This window comes from Polypterus senegalus, chromosome 9, assembly GCF_016835505.1.
Source record: "Polypterus senegalus isolate Bchr_013 chromosome 9, ASM1683550v1, whole genome shotgun sequence".
Taxonomy (NCBI): Eukaryota; Metazoa; Chordata; class Cladistia; order Polypteriformes; family Polypteridae; genus Polypterus; species Polypterus senegalus.
In genome coordinates, this window is record NC_053162.1 from 122900249 (window position 1) to 122921209 (window position 20961).

Consider the following 20961-nt stretch of genomic DNA (forward strand, 5'->3'; position numbering starts at 1 on the left):
GTTATTTATTTCTTTTTCAGGAACACAGTCCGTGTTAGTGTGTGGTCTTAAAATATGCAGCTGGAATAAGCACATCTGACAGGACTTTTATGAACTTTGATTTTAAGACTTGATGCTCTGCTGCAGCCTCAAAGCACTAATCCTTCAAGTGGGTTTCAGAGTACAGTATTGGTTGCCACAATAACTGAGCTGCATTTCATCAAATCTTTCTTTCTGGAACAGGTAAATCCTGATCCCAATACAGAAAACAGGATTAGCAAATTATCGGCAACTTTGGCCTAATGGATTACAAAATTCTAGCTTAATCTGTTCTAGAAACACACGTTTGACTAAACCTAGGTGATCTAGAACGGAATTAACCCGATTTCCGTAAATTCCTATTTACTTTAACCAGATTTCACACTAACCCTGCTTTCTAAAATAGACCCCGGGCACACACCCTTCAAAAAAACTGGTATGTTGTTAATCAAAAAGACAACCGACGAGGACAAAATGAGAAGTCAGTGTTTGGTCAGACAAACTAGCAATTCCCCACTGAACCGTTTTTACTGAAAAGGGAGGTTCTCTGTGGCATGTGCCTTTCAATGCACACTCAATACCTGGTTTTATAACTGCAAAAGTAATGCATTTCAAAAAGTACTTTTTTATTTAGAGTTTAAAGTGGGACTCATTATTTAAGTATCAATTTGGCAATGCCGTAATTCAAATCCTTCCTCTCCACTGAACTAAATTGTGTAAAATAAATAGACTCAAAACTTTTCCCACTTCAGCATAAACAAATTTTCCAAATCCGTTAACAGTAATTCTGACAAACACCATGATTCATTTATAATTACACTTGGGCAGAACTAAAAAAATTGACTGCATTACTTTTCCATCAACAAATCAGATTCCCTATAATAATAGTTCTTTGCATTTATATAGCGCTTTTCTCACTATTCAAACTGCTCATAGTGGCCAAAAAATGGAGAATTTGTTATTACAGATGTTGATTTAATGGCTTTATATTGGCAAAAATATTATTGCAAATTTAAACAATAATTAAACCACAGAATGTATATTAGTCCCAGTTTCTAAGCAACCCTAGAAGCCTCTTTCACACAATAAATCACTGACTGCAATGCATACATATCTAATATGATACAACATTTTATGACAGTCAGTTAACCTTTTCATCTCAGCTTTTTACAATGTACAGAAGTATAGATACTTACCCTGGTATAAAAATAAATAACTGCCTTGGCTTTACACAAACTTCAAATATTCAATTATCTCATTAATTTTAGGTTGTGTAGAGTCCTGGGTGAGTACATCCCAGTAAAGACAGAAGATTTTAGAACAAGTGATTTCCAAATTATCTGCCCTGAATGCCAACACCTATATACAAAGATAACTTCCAAAAATCCAAACCTGTCTTCTTCAAACAAGGTGCACTATGTTTGCCTTCTTACAGACTGCAGACCTATTGTTTTTTGTCCGGTTTGGTTGAGTACTCATCCTCACACTCCACAAAAACAGTTTTACCTACACCCAATGAAAACTGCTGTAGAAATTATTTAAATTAACTGGGATTTTTGCAGTCTGCTCTGTTTGGTCATAAACAACGGGTCTACTGATTTGCAAAATTTGTGCATTAGCAGTTTTCAAGATAATTAGTATAATTTATTAAAATATACATTTACGCACATACACATTCAAAGGAATTTATAAGTGCTGTTTAACCTACCAGAGCATATGCTTAAAGATGAACAGGAAGAAATGAACACACATAAAAACAGGCAGGCTTAGATCTGTAAAGGTGGATGATGTCAGAGGAATTAAGCTACCTCTGTAACTATCTATCGATGCAGCTTATTTACTTCATTTTACCCAATGCATTTAGTTTCAAATTTAACATCATTTTAGCTGTTCTTTCTATTGAATTTCCTGTTCATTTCACTGTACATTTGTGTACATAATAAACATTATACAAGTTAATGAACTTGAATCTATATAATTTTACAGTAAAATTAGTTGTATTGTAATAACTTATGTTGGGTTGTTTCCTGCAGTATCACTTAAGTGTAATTTACATGTTAGTTCTGTATGATCAGTGCATACTGATCTTTTAACTATTACAGAATTCACTAAAAATGAATAGAAACTGTTTATTTCTATTGTGTATTGCCATTACTTTCCTTAATATTCTGAGCCTGCTGTACTATGTATCACTGTACCAAGTACTATTGTCCATTTGTGATACTTTGTGCTCTTGCTCTACTAAAAACAGAAACTATTCATTATACTTTAAGGTATAATAGCAATAAATTGAACTGAATAAAACCAAAACTGAAGTGAGCCTGACAGTTTCTTCATGTCTGCAAATAAATAGCGTATTGCATCAGTAAAATAAACATAACATAATGAAGGCAAATTTCAAGGAAATAATTAACGTGCATTCTTCTTCCAATGTTCCAAGTTTCGCATTTAAACTTCATCCTAGCATTCTCACACAGAGAACTGTGAATCCTACTCCTTTCATGTATCAATTCACTTAAGAGTGTCTTTCACAGAGCCATTGTATAAACCTTTCATTACGAATGAATTTTACAAATATCTTTTAACCACTAACACAAAAAGGCCATATGTGCTTCTGCTTACTTAGCCTGCCTAACACAGTACTCCGCCTGCAATCAGATATATTTAAACAATCCTACAGAAAGATGTGCGTGAGACACCATTTTATCTTTTGTGGCATAAGGAAAATATAAAATGTCTTTTGAATCAAAGAATGGATTTCACTATAATGATTTTGGCTCACCTTTTCCATACAACTTAAGAGGTTTACCAAAAGAAACGGTTTACTTCATCAAGCTCATTTTTTTTAGCTACTAGCTAAGATGTTGAAAATCTTATCAAGATATTTTTAGAATTTTGTAATGGTTTCTCCTTCAACTACATGCCTAGATAGTTTACAGATTCCTATAACCCACCACATGAAAAAGTGCTTCCTTGCTTCAGTTTTAAATATACTTGCCATCAATTTCAAACAACAACAGCATTTATTTATATAGTGCGCTTTCATACAGATTATGTAGCCCAAAGTGCTTTACAAAGAAAAAAGAAAAATATAAAAATAAGATAGGCAATACTTAATAACAAAGAATAAAATAACAAGATGGCCAGGAGGACAGGAAAAAAAAACCCACTGCAGGGGTTCCAAGGCCACAAGACCACCCACTGCACCCCAGCAGTGTCCTCAAGAAAGAGATTTTCTATTTATTTGAAAGAGTACTGCTGGATCCAATTTATAGTCACATGGAAGGAGTTTATTTATTTCATAGAAATTTATTTCCATATTACCAGTTTTGGTTTCCTTCTACCAAAATAGTGGTTTTGTTTTAGATTGTTGCCTTCTTTCTCCTCAACAGTTCTGTATTTAAATACTTGCTTATTTATTGACTGTGCTTTTTGATACCACCTTGAAATACAGCACTTGTGAGCAATCTATTCACATTAGATATTCAAAGGAAAATAATACACACATTTGGTTAACTTTGTTCAGCTTCACTTGGTCTTCAGTTTCTAAAAATCAGTCTGTCATTCATTGCTCTCTTGTAACTACGATGTATCACACTCAATACACAGCTTACAGAAACAAAAACATATTTTATGACAGAATTTCCTTTATATATCTTGTTAGTTTTAAAATGGCTACAATTAAATGTGACCTCTTACAGAAGTGAAATTACAACAAATGCTGAGGTGTTAAGAGTGGAAGAGACTATAGATATTAAATCAAGCTAACACTGCTCCAAAAAGAGAGTTTTTATGCTCCTAAAATGTGCAAAACAAAACAAACATTACAGATATTTCCATGTTTTGCTATGTGAAACCATTCCACATATTTAATTGAGCATTTTATAGGATAACTGGAAGCAAACATTTGTTAGTTTACTTGAGGATATATTTATCTTCACTTGTGCTTCATAGAATGGATGTACTTTTTTTGTTTTAGATTTTATTGATTTTATTAAAATCAAATAACATTCCATTCAAATAATAATAAATATTGATTAGATCCTGACAGTTTTTGAAAAAGTTTAGTACAGATCCTCTAAGTGAGAATTCGATTTTCTCCAGTTATAAATAGTATATAACATGTTACCCACTGACCTAGAATAGGAGAATTAGGATTCTTTCAGTTGAGCAAGATAAGTCTTACATGCCAATTGTGTAGTAAAGGCAATTACAGTTTGTTTGTCCTCCTCCACTTTAAGCCCATCTGGGGGTACACCAAACACAGCTGTTAATGAGTTAGGAGGGATTGTGACACCAAGGCCGTCTGAAAGACGTTTAAAGAGTTTGGTCCAGAATGATGTTAATTTGGTGCAGGCCCATAACATGTGGCCCAGTGAGGCCAGAACTTGATTGCAGCGTTCGCAGGTTGGATCTTGCCCTGGAATAATCTTGGACAATTTTAAATATGAGAGATGTGCTCAATATATAATTTTGAGTTGGATAATTCTATGCTTTGTGCATATGTAGCTCGAGTGAATTCTGTGCATTGCTACTTCCCACTCTTTTTCTGATATATTGCTTGAGAAATCCTTTTCCCATTGTCCTCTTGAATCTTTGAAAGGGAGGGACTGTAAAATGATTTTATATATTACAGCAATGCTGTCAGAGTCCTCAAGACTGATCAGTATTTTTTCTGGTACAGAGGTAGGTGGGAGGTGAGGAACATTGGGCAGGTTCTGTTTAACAAATTTTCTGATTTGAAGGAAGCGAAAGAAATGTGTTGCTGGAAAGTTAAATTTGGAGTGTAATAGTTCATAGAATGTAAAGATGTTGTCTATGTAGAGATCTCTAAGTGATTTAATCCAGAATGTTTTCCAGACATTAAAAACTGCGTATGTTTGAGAGGAAAAAATGTGATTCTCGTGTAGAGATGCCACAGATAAAAGCTTCTCTATCTTAAAATACTTCCTACATTGGTACATTGGATGTAATTCCAACCAAAAATTTAACTTTGTGTAGAACACATTACTTTTAAATACAACCTCTTAATATTGGAATGAATTTCCATTTTTAAACTATATATCTGAATAGACATAAATTAGAGGACAAAAATAAATAATACTAGAAATAAGTAGTTATTTCAGAAGACAGCATATTATATATATGAATGCAATATATATAGTTCTGCTATTATATAAATACAGTATGGAAGAAAAACTAAGCACTACTATTTAAATAGTACCATTTACTTAAAATAATGTCATAAAATAGTATTTGAGTAAAAACTACACATTTGTACAACAGTAATATTTGTTAAAGGTTAAATATAACTGTAAAAAAAAACATTAATCCTACTAGCACTAGTAAATAAACATTAATCCTACCTACATTTAAAACTACACAGATGCACATATTTTAATATAATATCAACGAATTAATTAAACTAAAATAATATATAATTTATGCATTTAAACACCATATGAACGTATCTGATATTTTAGCATCAAGAAGAGTAATAGCATAATTAGCTGAAAATCTTTCTGTAATCAAAATACGAACTCTAAATTCCAACAGAATGTTTAATAATAAGTATTAAAATAAAATAACATAATAAATACATGATTTTGGACTTTTTACAAGTTCCGAACTGGGTAGACAGGTTTCATGTGTTGATTAGAAGAAAGGCGAATTTTAAAACGTCCGGAAAAGTGATAAGCACACATGTACTATGCCGTACGATCATAACTGTAAACCAACACCAGTTTCTTTGGTTTTGAAATTGTCAGCAAATCTTTTATAATATAACCCAGATTAAAAAGTGACACACTTCGATCGAGCCTAGCATCAGTTTCTACTTTGTGATATTTTATTTGGTAAAAGTTCATTGCATATATTTTTATCATCGGGACAAAAGCAATGAATACTGATCCATCAGAAACATTTTTAAGTAAATTTCAGTAAATCCCAAGCACTTTAGAAGGAATTTTAAACAGAATTGAACTACCTTTATGAAAACCGAAAGCAACTTTCTACATTCTAAAAAGAGCTTGATTATGTACTAATAACAATATTGGTTTAAGGAAAATGTTTCTGGATGAGAAACATAAGAAGCAAATAACGCATCATTATATAATATACAATAAGACTCCATATTATTTATCTATAAGGTTCGCAACCATATTTACGTAAATGAGACCCTTGGCAACTACATTGTGGATAATTAGATCGACTTTATTTAAACTGCAGCAGATAAACAAGACATAGTATCTTGATATTCCCTCATCCTTTACTTTATCTCGGAAAAAAATGGTAAAAGTAACATCCTACCTATTTTTGAACCGCCGAAATCTGCTTGAGGTACAAATCCGAATAACTAACCCACGTGTGAAAAAAATCAACGTCGATTTACGGCTAACCCTAGCCAACGGCACATGGAACGCGTTCTGATGACGTCATCTTAATGCGACGCAAGGGAAACGACTCCGTTTATGTGGTTTTTGAACGGGAGCGGCGTTCTGTTACGTTTTACAGATAGTGTTTGAATTATTCTTCTTTTTGATTCATTAGATCGATAGCACTTTATTTGTACAATTGGGAAATTAAACTTTAACAGAAGCTTAAAAATATGTAAATATTATAGTATACAACCGCCTCCTTCAAACAGACAAACATAAGACACACAATAGTTCCTGGGATTTTGGCATCTCATTAACATCTTTCTTTTAAATGTTTTTGCGACATTTTTCGTAATTCTAAAGCAGATAACAAGATACAGAAACACAATGCTTGCCGTGTAAAAAGTGTCAACTTTAACTGATAAAAGTTAAAAAGTAAACGTCTGTAGTGAAATCAGACAAATTTAGCTTAACACGTAAACACACTGAAAAGCTGTGTTCCACAGCACTGAGCACGGAACTCAAAGCCACTGCAAAAAGTAATTTGTGTGCACCTAATTTTAGTGAGCAAAAGCTGTAAGACGAACAAGGTGTGGTCCTAAATGAGCATAAAAGGATCCAGAGTATGCATTTTAAACAGCAGTTGAATGAAGAAAATCCAACCATCGAACAATCTGAAAGTTTTGCATATGGCGTTTATTGATTTGGAAAAGGATTTTGAAAGATTCCCACGTTAAGAGGTCTTGAGGTGCATGACAGGGAAAGGAGTACCAGAGAAGTATGAGAGGATTGTATGGGATTATGTACGGTACGAGGGAGTGAGGACTCAGGTTAAAAACAATGCTATCCCAGTTATGGATATAACGAGGTTATTAGAAATAAACTTGATGCATTAGGATTAAAAGTCGAAACGGAGGTAAGGAATTTAGGGGTAACTATTGACTCTGACATGAATTTTAAATCGCATATTAATCAGATTACTAGGACAGCATTTTTCCACTTAAGAAATATAGCAAAAGTTAGACCTCTTATAACATTGCAAGATGCTGAGAAAATAATCCACGCTTTTGTTTTCAGTCAACTAGATTACTGTAACACACTCCTCTCAGGACTACCCAAAAACGTCATGAATCGATTGCAACTAGTGCAGAATGCAGCTGCTAGAATCTTAACCAGGAAAAGAAAATCCGAGCACATCTCTTCAGTTTTGATGTCACAACACTGGTTACCTGTGTCATTTAAAGTTGACTTTAAAATCCTGCTTATAGTTTAAAAAGCCTTAAATAATCTCGCTCAATCTTATATTTTGGAATGTCTTACACCTTACACTCCGAATCGTAACCTTAGATCTTGAAATGAGTGTCTGCTTAGAATTCCAAAAGCTAAACTTAAAATAAGTGGTGAGGTGGCCTTCTGCTGTTATGCACCTAAAATCTGGAATAGCTTGCCAATAGAAATTCGCCAGGCTAATACAGTGGAGCACTTTAAAACACTGCTGAAAACACTTTACTTTAACATGGCTTTCTCATAGCTTCTTCTTAGTTTAATCCTGATGCTCTGTATATTCAATTAAATATCATGATTATTCATAGTGGCTCCAAAATCTTTCTCTTCTGTTCTTTTTCCGGTTTTCTGTGGTGGCGACCTGCACCCACCACCATCTGATCAAAGCACTGTGATGTCCCTACATTGATGGATTAAAGGCCTGAAGTCCAATTGACCGTCATCATCAAGTTCTTCCATGAGAACCCTGAATACCATGAGGACTGATTGAGGTCATTTATGTTAAGTAGAATGCCTAGGAGGGCTGGGTGGTCTCATGGCCTGGAACCCCTGCAGATTTTATTTTCTTCTCCAGCCGTCTGAAGTTTTTTTTTTTTTTTGTTTCTTCTGTCCTCCCTAGTCATCGGACCTTACTTTTTTCTATGTTAATTAGTGTTCCCTTATTCTAATTTTTATTTATTTTGTCTTTTTTCTGTTTCTTCATCATGTAAAGCACTTTGAGCTGTATAATTTGTATGAAAATGTGCTATATAAATAAATGTTGTTGTAACAGACAAGTTCCCAGTTACAGCAGGTCTGCACCAGGGATCCTTTTTCATTCCTTAGTTGTTTGACCTGGTTATGAATGTGTGACTTTTGGGATTAAAGATCAATCCTGGTGCATGCTTTTTGAAGATTATATTGTGCTGTGTATCACCAGAAAGGAGGAAGTGGAAAAGAAGTTGGAAGAATGGTAAAGAACTTTGAAATATAGAGGACTGAAGATAAATATAAAAAAGACCGAATAAGTTTAAATGTCTAGGACTAGTGGTAGCCCAGAATGGAGAATTACTTGCAACGATAACCCACAGAGCGCAGTGTGGGTGGAAGAATTAGAGGAAGGAACCAGGAGTATTGTGTGATCAAAGAATTAAGGTGAAGGTTAAAGGTAAGGTTCTAAGACACTGTTAAGAGCAACAATAAGGTATGAAGCCTAGACATGGGCAATAAAGGGAGCAAATGAGTAGTTGGAAGGGGCAAAAATTAGAATGTTGAGATGGATGTGTGGAGTTACAAAAAAGGACAGAATAAGAAATGAGACACTCAGAGATACAACAAACGTAGGAGAGATGTCTAAGAAAATACAGGAAAGTAGATTGAAGTGGTATGAACATTCAATGAGGAGAGAGATAATATGTGGACAAAAGAGTAATGGGAATGGAAGTACAGGGAAAAGGAAAGCGAGGGAGGTCAAAGTGGAGGTGGATGTATAAAGTAAAAGAAGCTCTGAAGGAAAAGGGTGCATAAATTTATAAACATTTTAAAGGGTTCTACAAGAATAAGAGGCTTCATTTGCAGAAAGACAGAAAATACATTGAAGGAGGTAATGTTGACATTCTGTAATGCATTTCTGAAAATATTATTACACCTACAGTCATGGCCGAAATTATCGACACCCCGGAATTTTTTTTCCAGAAAATGCACCATTTCTCCCAGAAAATTGTTACAATTACAAATGTTTTCGTATACACATGTTTATTTCCTTTATGTGCATTGGAACAACATAAAAAAACAGAGAAAAAAAAAACAAATCTGACATCATGTCACACAGAACTCCAAAAATGGGCCGGACAAAATTATTGGCACCTTTTCAAAACTATGGGTAAATTGTTTTATTTCAAGCATATGATGCTCGTTTAAACACACCTGTGGCAAGAAACAGGTGCTGGCAATATAGCAATCACACCTGAAGCCAGTTAAAATGGAGGAAAGTTGACTCAACCTTTCTGTTGTGTGTCTGAGTGTGCCACACTAAGCATGGAGAACAGAAAGAAGACCAGAGAATTGTCTGAGGATTTGAGAACAAAAATTGTGGAAAAATATCAACAATCTCAAGGCTACAAGTCCATCTCCAGAGATCTTCATGTTCCTTTGTCCACTGTGCGCAAAATAATCAAGAAGTTCACAACACATGGCACTGTAGCTAATCTCCCTGGACGTGGACGGAAGAGAAAAATTGATAAGACTGCAACGAAGGATAGTCCGAATGGTGGATAAACATACTGTATTCCAGCTGTTCTGCAGACTCAAGGTGCAACAGTGTCAGCTCGAACCATCCGTCAACATCTGAACAAAAGGAAACACTATGGCAGGAGAGCCAGGAGGACCCCACTGCTGACACAGAAACATAAAAAAGCTAGAATGGAGTTTGCCAAAATGTACTTGAGGAAGCCAAAATCCTTCTGTGTGAATGTCTTGTGGACAGATGAGACCAAGGTAGAGCTTTTTGGTAAAGCTCATCATTCTACTGTTTACAGAAAATGGAACGAGGCCTACAAAGAAAAGAACACATTACCTACAGTCAAACATGGTGGAGGTTCTAAGATGTTTTGGGGATGTTTTGCTGCCTCTTGCACTCAATGTCTTGACTGTGTGCAAGGCATCATGAAATCTGAAGACTACCAAAAAATATTGGGGCACAACATAGGGCCCAGTGTCAGAAAGCTGGGTCTGTGTCAGAGGTCATGGATGTTCCAGCAGGACAATGACCTCAAACATACCTCTAAAAGCACCCAGAAATGGTTGAAGACAAAGCGCTGGAGAGTTCTGAAGTGGCCAGCAATGAGTCCGGATTTAAGTCCGATTGAACACTTATGGAGAGATCTCAAAATTGCTGTTGTTAGAAGGCGCCCTTCAAATCTGAGAGACCTTGAGCAGTTTGCAAAAGAAGAGTGGTTGGAAATTCCAGTTGAGAGGTGTAACAAGCTTCTTGATGGTTATAGGAAGCGCTAGATTTCAGTTATTTTTTCCAAAGGGCGTGCAACCAAATATTAAGCTGAGGGTGCCAATAATTTTGTCTAGCCCGGTTTTTCAGTTTCTGTGAAATGATGTCAGATTTGGCTTTTTATTCTGTTTTTTTGTGTTGCTCCAATGCACATAAAGGAAATAAACATGTCTATACCAAAACATTTGTAATTGCAACAATTTTCTGGGAGAAATGGTGCATTTTCTGGGAAAATTCCAAGGGTGCTGATAATTTCGGCCATGACTTGTACATGTATATATATACAGTATATATATATATATATATTGTACATGACATGTACAGGTTTGTTCTTTGTCATGCAGAATGTAAATGAAGGAACAGGCTTTGAGACTGTATGGCAAGTTTCATCAGGTACATACAAGTGTATGAGCTAACCAGTAAATTGTAAAGATCAGCAAATTCTGTTCACCTATTAATGTCAAATATGCTGTGAGTTTTTTAGGTGAGGAAGACGGAAATTTCAAGGCAAGGCAGTTCAACATATGAACAAGAAAGTGCATTTTACATGACTTAAAGTAACTTCCATGCTAGAATATGAAACTGTAAAGTTATTTTGTGGAATACTTGACCACTGCCAGAATCTTCCTTATTCATATTGATAACAAGCATAGCTGGCATACTAACACAATTCTATGAGGTCATTAAACTGTATACTATATAGGTAAACTAATTATGTGGGTCTATGATGTTTAAATAGATTAGATTATTGATTCCCAGTAATGTAAATAAGTCTTATTGACATGTTTTTTTTTTTAGTTAAAGCAGAGTTTTACTTCAACAACTGCAGCTCAGAGTTGTGACAAAATAAATGAACATAGTCATTAGATTCTCAAGGTAACTCCAGGATTCAGTAGAAGAAAATAATACCACCTCCTGCTCACTCTCTGATCCAACACTTTCAGTTGGGTTCTGAAAAGAACAAAAGTGCTTTCTGACAAAGCTGTCAGAGTGAAGTTTGCTTGTATGAAAGGATACTGCATCTTTTAAAGATCTTAACTTGCTTCTTGCAACATAATGCATGTTTATATTTGTTTATGTGAGTTTCTGGTAGATTTTGTCCCTATTGCTGTTTGACAGTTTTTATTGAGGTTGGCTGTACAGGCTGAGAGGAGGAACAAAGTGGAAATTTGTGTTTTATTTCTTTATCTGCTTTCTATTATCTTTAAAAACAGGTGGATAACAAATCAATATTCATTAATACATCATGTTTTGCAAAGTTTTTTTCGTTAACCAGATCACTGGAAAGTAAAGTCACTTTCTGTGGCAGTGGATAGGAACCAGCATGGGATGCAATACCACTTCTGAACAGATTAACAAAATACATCAACTAATGCACTTAGACACATCATCAGTGATATACCTGCAGTTATAAGTGGTTTTGGGTGTTTGTAAATTTAAATTAGACACCTCCACCCAAGCAACCCAACCGGGACTGATCAGTCCCTAACTTGTTTAAACAGCTGTTATCCATGGACTGCTCCTTCTAAACCATAACCCCCTAGCAACCCCCTTTGCATGTATGATTTGTTTTGGCATTTTATCTTGCGTGTGTCTTGATACCCTGGAGATTGAATGCCTTATAGAGGGATCTAGCAGCAAACCACCGGAGGCCTACTTCACCTCAAACAAAATAAAACTCACTCACACAAATAGAATTTGGAGTCAAAAGTTTACTACACAGCATATTTTTGGACTGTTATAGCAATGACACAAAAGCATGTAAACTCCACTCCATTTGGTTGTCTAATAGGTTATCTGAATATCTCTTGTGAGATTCTTTTTTTGAGGTCATTAGGACCGACAGTTCAACATAGTGATTTGGCAGGTTGTTTCAAGTTCTGATGACTCTTTATTTGGCTTATTTCCCCAAACAACTTTATTGAGGACCACGCCACAGGTGCAGCATTCAGCCTCTTCAATATATTTGTTGTTTTCTGCCTACCCACCAGCTGCCAGTCCATTTTGTTAATGATCAGTAAGATATTAAAATTTGTATGATTATAGGACTATTTTTTTCTCTGGACTCACAACTAAAACTGTTCTTCAAAAAGCAGGTTTAAGATGGTGAAATCTTCAGTCTTGCACCTTTGTTATTGCTTGTTGCTCACCTAGTCCTGAGTATAGTTATGTAACAATTGGTCCATCTCAGAAGAAAACAATGTCTAGGCATAGCCTGCCCTAAATGTTGTTAAACAGCTTTGTTGTGGATGCAGACAGTTAGGGCAAATTTTTCTGTCCAGTACCTGCAGGTGCCCTCATCATCACGGAGGTTTATGGCTTAATCATGTGGAATTCACTGTAAATGTTCAAAACTTGCCACTGCTCCATTCCTGGGGTGGAGATTGGACATACACCAAAGCAGCTCTGGCATGTGCACTGCTAGTCCTGTGGACTGCCAAAACTGCAGCAAGTGCCAGCCAGGCTTTCTTGTGTTGTCTTCGGATATGTGCTCATTTGCACTAAAATGACAGTAAGGTTAAAATTTGAGTGTAATCCAGGATATCTGTGATTTACTAGGCTGTGTACATCAGAAAAGACAGTTTTGGATTGCTGGTTTAGATGATCTCAGACTGCCCAAGTTTGCAAGTGTGACATGTGAACTTGAGCCTCACTTCTGATAGTAAAATTCCACTCAATGCCGAAGAACTGCTGAGCACATGGTATATTTTGCTCACAATTGTATGTTGCTGATTATTTTCCATGGTTGTTTTAAAATGCGCGTAGTATTTGGCAATACATGTCCTTGCTGCCCTTTTAAGTTCCCCTTACAAAAATGATCAGACCCTGACCAATTCTCTTACTTTACAGAATAACAAATCGTACACTGAAAATGAATTCTCTGTATAAACATGGATGTCATTCAATGGCCCAGTCAAAGTCTTTTTCTCAGTCTGACTGGGAATCTATGGCAGCATTTGAAAACTGGTGTACACCAGTGTTATCCAACAGACCTGAACAATCTGGAGAAAATCTGCCCAGAAGAACAGCCAAAATCACTTCTGAACAGTGAGCAAACCTGGAACATACTTACCCAAAAGTATTAGAGCTATTATTGCTGCAAAGGGTGGGATTGAATACATATGTATAGAGAGCATTCCCATTTTTCATTATTTTTTCTAATTATTATTATTGTTATTTTTGGCTAAAGCCATTATCCAAGGTGACTAACAACATTTGAGATACAGTTGGCTAAATTTCTTTTCTTTTTCCATTTGAAGCACAGACAGGTGAAGTGATTTCATTTGCAATAGGAAGGCATCCTGTCCTAGTATTGTTTATACCTTGTGCCCTATGTTTGCTGAGACAGGTTCTAACTTCACCTACTCTGGATAAGCGGTTTTGAAAGATGGATAAAGGGAAAAAATACATTATATAAGGAAACGAATTCATCTGAACAAATACATAATCCTTTTATGAAACTCCAATCGCCATTAGGTGGCAGCAGATACTTATCTGCGCAGTTCCCGGATCGATTACGTCATAGAGGGTATGCAAATTGAGCTGCCGAAGTGTGTGCTATTTTATTTGACTAAAGCATGTGTCCATCATCTACATTCGCTTTTTGATTGGTAACCATAAGGATGCGCATGTTAGCCAATCGGCGAAAGCCAAAAGGGTATAAAAATCATGAAAACGGTCCAGTATTGTTATTTCTTTGAGCTCGTCAAAGAAAACGATAAAATGTCTGGAAGAGGTAAAACTGGGGGTAAGGCGCGTGCAAAAGCTAAAACACGGTCTTCTCGTGCCGGATTGCAATTCCCGGTCGGTCGTGTTCACCGTTTATTAAGGAAGGGTAATTATGCTGAAAGGGTTGGTGCCGGTGCTCCGGTTTATTTGGCTGCTGTGCTTGAATACCTAACTGCGGAGATATTGGAGCTGGCTGGAAACGCCGCTCGCGACAATAAGAAGACTCGCATCATTCCTCGTCACCTGCAGCTCGCTGTTCGAAACGATGAGGAACTGAACAAACTGTTGGGCGGCGTGACCATTGCTCAAGGTGGTGTTCTGCCTAACATCCAAGCTGTACTCCTACCCAAGAAGACCGAGAAGCCTGCCAAGAGTAAATAAGTGACTGCATTAATTCTGTAAACAAAGGCTCTTATCAGAGCCACCCATTTCTCGAAATGAGTAAATCCATTTTTGTACTGTATTCTAAACTACTAAGTAAATTAATTGTATAGGCTTTTTGCATTTATCAATGTTTGTCCAAAACTACATTGAAATAAAGATACAGGTCGTTTGGATGTTGAGTATACTTTGTACGTGTGTAAACTGCCCTTCGTTCTTTAATGATTAGCCTTTGATGCAATGGTACAGGTCCTTGCCGATGGAATGTTCATTGGGAGATTAATCTTTGTGGATCTTATGGGTTAGTTCACTTTGTCTCCTTTTAAAAATCGCATGATCCTTATTAAAGTACAGGAAGTATATTTAATTGGAAGGAAATGCCATCCTGTTCAACTAACGATTGCTCATTTAATGTACTTTTGCTATGCTGCAATGTTAACATTAGTATTTCATGCCGACGCAGTTAGCACAAAAGGCGAGCAAGACTGTTAGTTTAAAATAACCGCGCCATTAGAGGGAAGAGGCAACGTCACCTGCCCCGCCAAATTTAAATATGCAAATCGTCAACCAGCGGTAGGAGTGTTGTATACGCTGCACTCGTGCAAATTCAATTCAACCAATGAACCTGGTTGTCCGTTAGTTTGGCTATGACATAAGCAGGAGTGCTATTCGAGCCGTTTCCCGTCTCGGTCATCCGTTCGAGAGGCTTGTCTCTACTACAAAACAAAAGTATTATTTACGCAACGTTCACTCCAATTTTAGCAAAGCATAACTTGGGAGGCTCTTGAAATATCCTTTGAATCGATTTATTTTGACCGGGTGCATTAGGGATGGCCTTTGTGTATGACCAGTTCCCCTGGTAACGAGACGTAGTGCAGTCTGTATTTCTCTAGACAGTCGATCGGTTGTTATAAGACAAGCGAAATGCATCACCTGCAAATCTTTCAAAAACAGACAAATATCAAATGCTTTGGAAGAAATGTCGATATCGGGGTGTACCTGATCACCTTGTATATATAAAAGGAATGACTACTTCTGGACCAGTCAATTTTTCCGCCTTTAGTTTCGAGTCTTAGCAACTGCTTTTCTACCCTTTTTTTCCCCCCAGAGAGGACACCTTAAAATACGCGGGTTCAGATAGTGCTTATGTTTTTAAGCCGCTCCCGTTTTAGCAGTACTGTATTTATAAGGACTGTATGCAAATTATGGTCGAGAAGAGAACACGCATTTAATTGGTCAATGTCTGTGACGTTGAAACTTAACTTAGCCAATGGTCTTTAACCCGTAGCCGCTTCGACACAGGCAAATTATCCATGAAATTTAACCAGATTGCCACCTAATGGTTACATAAAATAGTTATAGCTAAACCCAAACACTACCTCTTACCAAGGCTGGTTAATACACGAGAGGATTACTAGTCCATTAAAAAAGGATTAGCTCTTTTATGACCGAGTGGGCGGCCCTTAAAAGGGCCTTTGGGTTTAGTTAGATCGTTTTTAAACTTTATCCTCCGAAGCCGTACAGTGTTCGTCCCTGTCTCTTTAGCGCGTAGACAACATCCATTGCAGTAACAGTTTTTCGCTTTGCGTGTTCCGTGTAGGTGACAGCATCCCGTATAACATTTTCCAAGAACACTTTTAACACACCACGGGTTTCTTCGTAAATCAAACCAGATATACGCTTCACACCACCTCGACGAGCCAAACGACGAATCGCTGGTTTGGTAATGCCTTGAATGTTGTCTCGAAGGACTTTCCGGTGACGCTTTGCCCCTCCTTTTCCCAATCCCTTACCACCTTTACCTCGTCCAGACATCTTGTACAACTTTTAAAAAGCTTCAAAAAATTATACACCCAGACCACAATAATCCTAAACCTGTAAACAGAAATTCACAGATGCGGGGCCTTTCTTATAGTTATGGAGCGGACCTAGGTGAAATCCACATACGATTATTAAAGTACTCTGTACGCCTCCCAATGGCATGTTGCCAATGTGACAAACAACACATCCACCTTAAACTGCGCAAAAACGTTTAATTTATTATCGGAAGTGATTTTTTTGCAAATGTCTTAGGAATTGAATGAGGAAACAGTTTTATATGTACAATGCGACTTTACGGCATAATTAAACTAACAGTTAAAGGAGTATTCCCAGTAAGTCAAGTAAAACCCGGAATTATAATACTTTACTCTTTTTACAAATATTTTTGGTTTTCTGTTCATTTCTAGTGTGACCTCTAAACAAGCTTTTTTTTTTCTTTTTTCCTTCCATTACTTGTCAAGGTTAGTTATACGATATATGCAAATATAAAACGCAATAATGTTTCTAATATATAACAGTCCTTCTGCACATTAAGTTATATTTTCAGCATTACCTTTGATGAAGCTTTCATTAAGAACAACACTCATTTTTAATTATTAAATAGAGCACGCAATTTCCGTTAATGCAACCTTTTCAAACGACACCATGTTATTTAAACTTTGTTTTTAGATTAAATTATTTTGAATTTGTTCATAGTAATTAGATTATACTTATGTTAGATTATGTGAAAGACAACAGAATTCCTTACGTTACATGCCAAATGAGGAAAACACATACAAAAAAGACATGGATATTCATACCTAATGTTAACTTACAAATACATTTTACAAAGAATCTCTGAGCTATTTTATTAACCATGTCTTTGTAGCTAGATCATATTTGAAGATTATCAACATAGTAAAAAAAAGTCAAAATTGTAGTAAATAGCTTTATGTAATAGTCGTCTCGTTACCGTGCTAATCAAAGTGCATCGCACCCTCCCGTCACAACGCCCCATTAAATGCTGTTAACATCTCGTTTTACTTAAATTGTCACGGTGATTCAAAACTCGTTTATATATTTTTATAAATATTTATAAATTTAAAGACATATATAAAATATAGATATATAAAACACGCAGTCTTACTATTTTGATCCACGATACATCTAATTCTTTTTATACGTTTTACCTTGGGAGTTGGCTGGGACAATGTCGGACAACGTAGGCTGACTGTAGCATTTACTACAAATACCCCCAAAATGTTTAATTTTTTACATATGTGACTATAATTGTTAAAGTACAAATACTAGTACGAGGTTATAACGTAAATTAAATATAGATTTAGCAAATATTTTAGATTCCTAATAATATAAATTCACTCTATAGTAACAGATAAGAGCTCGTGTTCTGCTCTCAGTTGTGTTAACTTCACCCGACATAAAGCTTTATAACTTCATCGGTTTTGAAACATTTTTTTCAAAATGCCACAAAAGTTAATCCTTACATTCCCCACCTTAAGTAGATATAAATAAAACCTCAGTAAAATCAAGTTTCATAATTTTATTTTAAAAAGTATCAACGAAGAGCTGAAAAATCTGTGGCATTTCAGCAGGTCTTTGTGTGGTTTTGTATTTATCATTAACAAACCTTTAACGTAAACAAGAAAATCTCTCCGAATTCATGAAAACACAAGGGTTTTCTATCGGAATATTGAATTTGTTTCGTTTCCAGATTTTTATTTTAAATGAAAAACTATAGTTTTTTAAAAGGAGAAAACACAGGAGAAACAGATTTCCCGAGCCAGTAAGAGGCAGAGAGGGTGGTTGAGTCTATAAGGTTCTCATGTACCATATAAACTCCAGCCCCCACCTCACTCGAGTCACTGCTGATTTAGCAGAGTTCTTGTTTGTGTATTTTGGTTTTATTACGTGATTGTTTTCTTCTGTTAAATTTTTTTATTTACAGAATGGCTGAAGTTGCTCCTGCTCCTGCAACCGCGCCTGCTGCTGCGCCAAATAAAACACCGAAGAAGAAGTCATCGGCCAAACCTAAAAAGAGTGGTCCTAGTGTGTCCGATCTGATTGTAAAAGCTGTGTCCGCCTCTAATGAGCGCAGTGGGCTTTCTCTTGCCGGGCTGAAAAAGGCTTTAGCTGCGGGTGGCTACGATGTTGAAAAGAACAACTCCAGAGTGAAGCTTGCTGTGAAGAGCTTAGTGGGCAAAGGTACGCTGGTGCAGACGAAGGGCACTGGTGCCTCTGGCTCTTTCAAGATTAACAAGAAACGGACTGAGGCCAAAGAAAAAGCTGCTAAAAAGAAGACTTCTCCTAAAGCTAAGAAGCCGGTGGCAAAAAAGCCAGCAGCGAAGAAGCCGAAAAAGGCTGCAGCAAAGAAACCAGTGGCTGTTAAAAAGTCGCCCAAGAAAGCAAAGAAACCTGCAGCTGCTAAGAAAGCTACGAAGAGCCCCAAGAAGGCTAAACCAGCCGCAGCAAAGCCGAAAAAGCCGGCGAAGACTGCCAAGAAAGCCAAAACCGCGAAATCTAAAGTGGCTAAACCTAAGACCGTGAAAAAAAGTGCCGGTAAGAAGAAGTAAAGCCTTGTTATGCTTGTACCCAACGGCTCTTCTAAGAGCCACCACACATTGATGAAAGTGCTGAAATTCAACCGTTGCTTATATTAAGTATATGAAGTACATTGTGAACTGTAAACTTGCCATGCTTTGGAGCTGAGGAAGAGCACGGACTTCGAAAAAAGAACTATGTATATATTTAAAGACTGAAATTTTATTTTTAACTAAAGCCCTAACAAGTTGACCTCCATTTCTTCCAGGTCTTTGACCAAACTACACGTTTTTACTAACGCATTTCCAACCTCGAAGGTTTTTTTTTTTTTTTTTTTCTTCCCTTTTTTGCATGTATAACTTGACTTTTTTGTAAACTTGGGTGGCTTGTGTGTTTATCGTCTGACCGTGCAGTAAAATATTTTAACTGTTAAAAGGATTTGGAAGTTGCGGTGTCAAGTGTCCTCTTGACACATGCTGTCCTTTAGCAGACTGAAGGTTAATTGATTTATGCTATTAAGCCACCAGGAAGAAAATGAGCATTCAACCCTTTTACCAGTGTGTACTATGGCTAGCTTATAAAATTTGTTTTTAAAGTGAAATCCGTCTTTCCCCCTCCCTTTATTTTGTAATGTGTATTCTACCTTGTGTTGCTGAATAAATTATACATTTTTCTGTAAACCTAGTTGGTGGTTTATTTTCCCTGAACTTGTCACTAAAACATGTCTTGGTAATGATTGTATTTTGTGTGTACACACTGTAAAATCAGTGCATGCTCCCAACCAACTGTCCATATGCCACAGTCCTTGAATGTTTTGCTGCCTATATATATATATATATATATATATATAAAAAATGTTCTGTGTGTAGACTCCAAGGTACTTTGGTTGCTGTGGGTATACTGCCTGGGGTACACCAAGTTTGTGTTTGAATGTGGACATTAACATTTATACTGGTTGAATAATCCTATTTGCCTAAACATAGTGCCACATGGCTGCAAGATGCTTGGCGCTTGTTCTAACAAAATTGCTATGTTTAGCCTAGGAGTAACATTTCGTGTAAATGCATAAGTGGACAGCTTGGTTCTGAAAGGTTTTTTCCTCCTCTGTAGTGAGTGAAGTAGAAATGACATGGTGGGTGAGGTGATCTGTGTAATTTTCATCCAGATAAAGCCAATATAATTTTGTAGCAGTGACTTAGTTCATCACATTGCAGGGATGTATACATTCATCTGAAATGAAGGAGAAGCAAAAAGCCTCGTCTGAATGGAAAGCCACCAACAGTAGGCACAGAAGTAGAAATGTATAAATTGCGAGAGGAAATGAAGGTGAGTGGGATTTATGCAAACTCTAGGAACTGAACTGGAATCTGGTGGTGTGAAGCAGCAATATTTACCATTGTTGATCAGCAACAAGGTGTCTGTTTAAATGTGATAATAGTATAAAACTCAAGTCTGGGAGAGTACAGATTTTGAATCAAGTCTGAAGTGTGTAAGTTTAGTTGTAGAACTGAAGCAATCAAGTGTTAATTCTGCAAAGTAAAATCTGGAACCTTGCTACAATGGGGAAAAATGAACTTAATTTAGAATGTGCACCACTTGGTCAGTGGTATATAAGAAAAAGAGCAGTTGTCCTCTCAATTGTATCCACTTGACATGTTCAGTGCCTTTCTGGCAGCATGAAATGGTCTTGAATGGGGTTCCAGACTATTGCCAATCATGTCCAGCTCTGCTAGTGTTGCCAATTTACCTGCATGTTTTGTGGATCAAAAAAGAATGCAAACATCACATAAGCAGCAGTCTGAAGCAGTGAACCACTGTGCTTACTGCCAT

General features: G+C 36.5%; 4 protein-coding genes across 4 annotated transcripts in view; 2 read left to right on the forward strand and 2 right to left on the reverse strand.

The window, feature by feature from the left end:
- nop2 (NOP2 nucleolar protein homolog (yeast)) overlaps nucleotides 1–6442 on the reverse strand; it is a 34887-nt gene extending 28445 nt beyond the window's left edge. The window contains exon 1 of the mRNA XM_039763704.1: nucleotides 6328–6442. The gene's annotated coding sequence lies outside the window, so the exon portion shown is untranslated. The remainder of the gene's footprint in view (nucleotides 1–6327) is intronic.
- A 7904-nt stretch (nucleotides 6443–14346) lies between these two features.
- On the forward strand, nucleotides 14347–14954 carry LOC120535703 (histone H2A-like). The gene has a single exon (XM_039763705.1). The coding sequence runs from the start codon at nucleotides 14386–14388 to the stop codon at nucleotides 14770–14772; it is 387 nt and encodes a 128-aa protein (XP_039619639.1). The 5' UTR covers nucleotides 14347–14385; the 3' UTR covers nucleotides 14773–14954.
- Nucleotides 14955–16227: 1273 nt separating this feature from the next.
- On the reverse strand, nucleotides 16228–16657 carry LOC120535704 (histone H4). The gene has a single exon (XM_039763706.1). The coding sequence runs from the start codon at nucleotides 16585–16587 to the stop codon at nucleotides 16276–16278; it is 312 nt and encodes a 103-aa protein (XP_039619640.1). The 5' UTR covers nucleotides 16588–16657; the 3' UTR covers nucleotides 16228–16275.
- A 1790-nt stretch (nucleotides 16658–18447) lies between these two features.
- Nucleotides 18448–19690, forward strand: LOC120535705 (histone H1-like). The gene has a single exon (XM_039763707.1). It carries the CDS (start codon nucleotides 18540–18542, stop codon nucleotides 19161–19163), a length of 624 nt encoding a protein of 207 aa, XP_039619641.1. The 5' UTR covers nucleotides 18448–18539; the 3' UTR covers nucleotides 19164–19690.
- Nucleotides 19691–20961: the final 1271 nt, after the last annotated feature.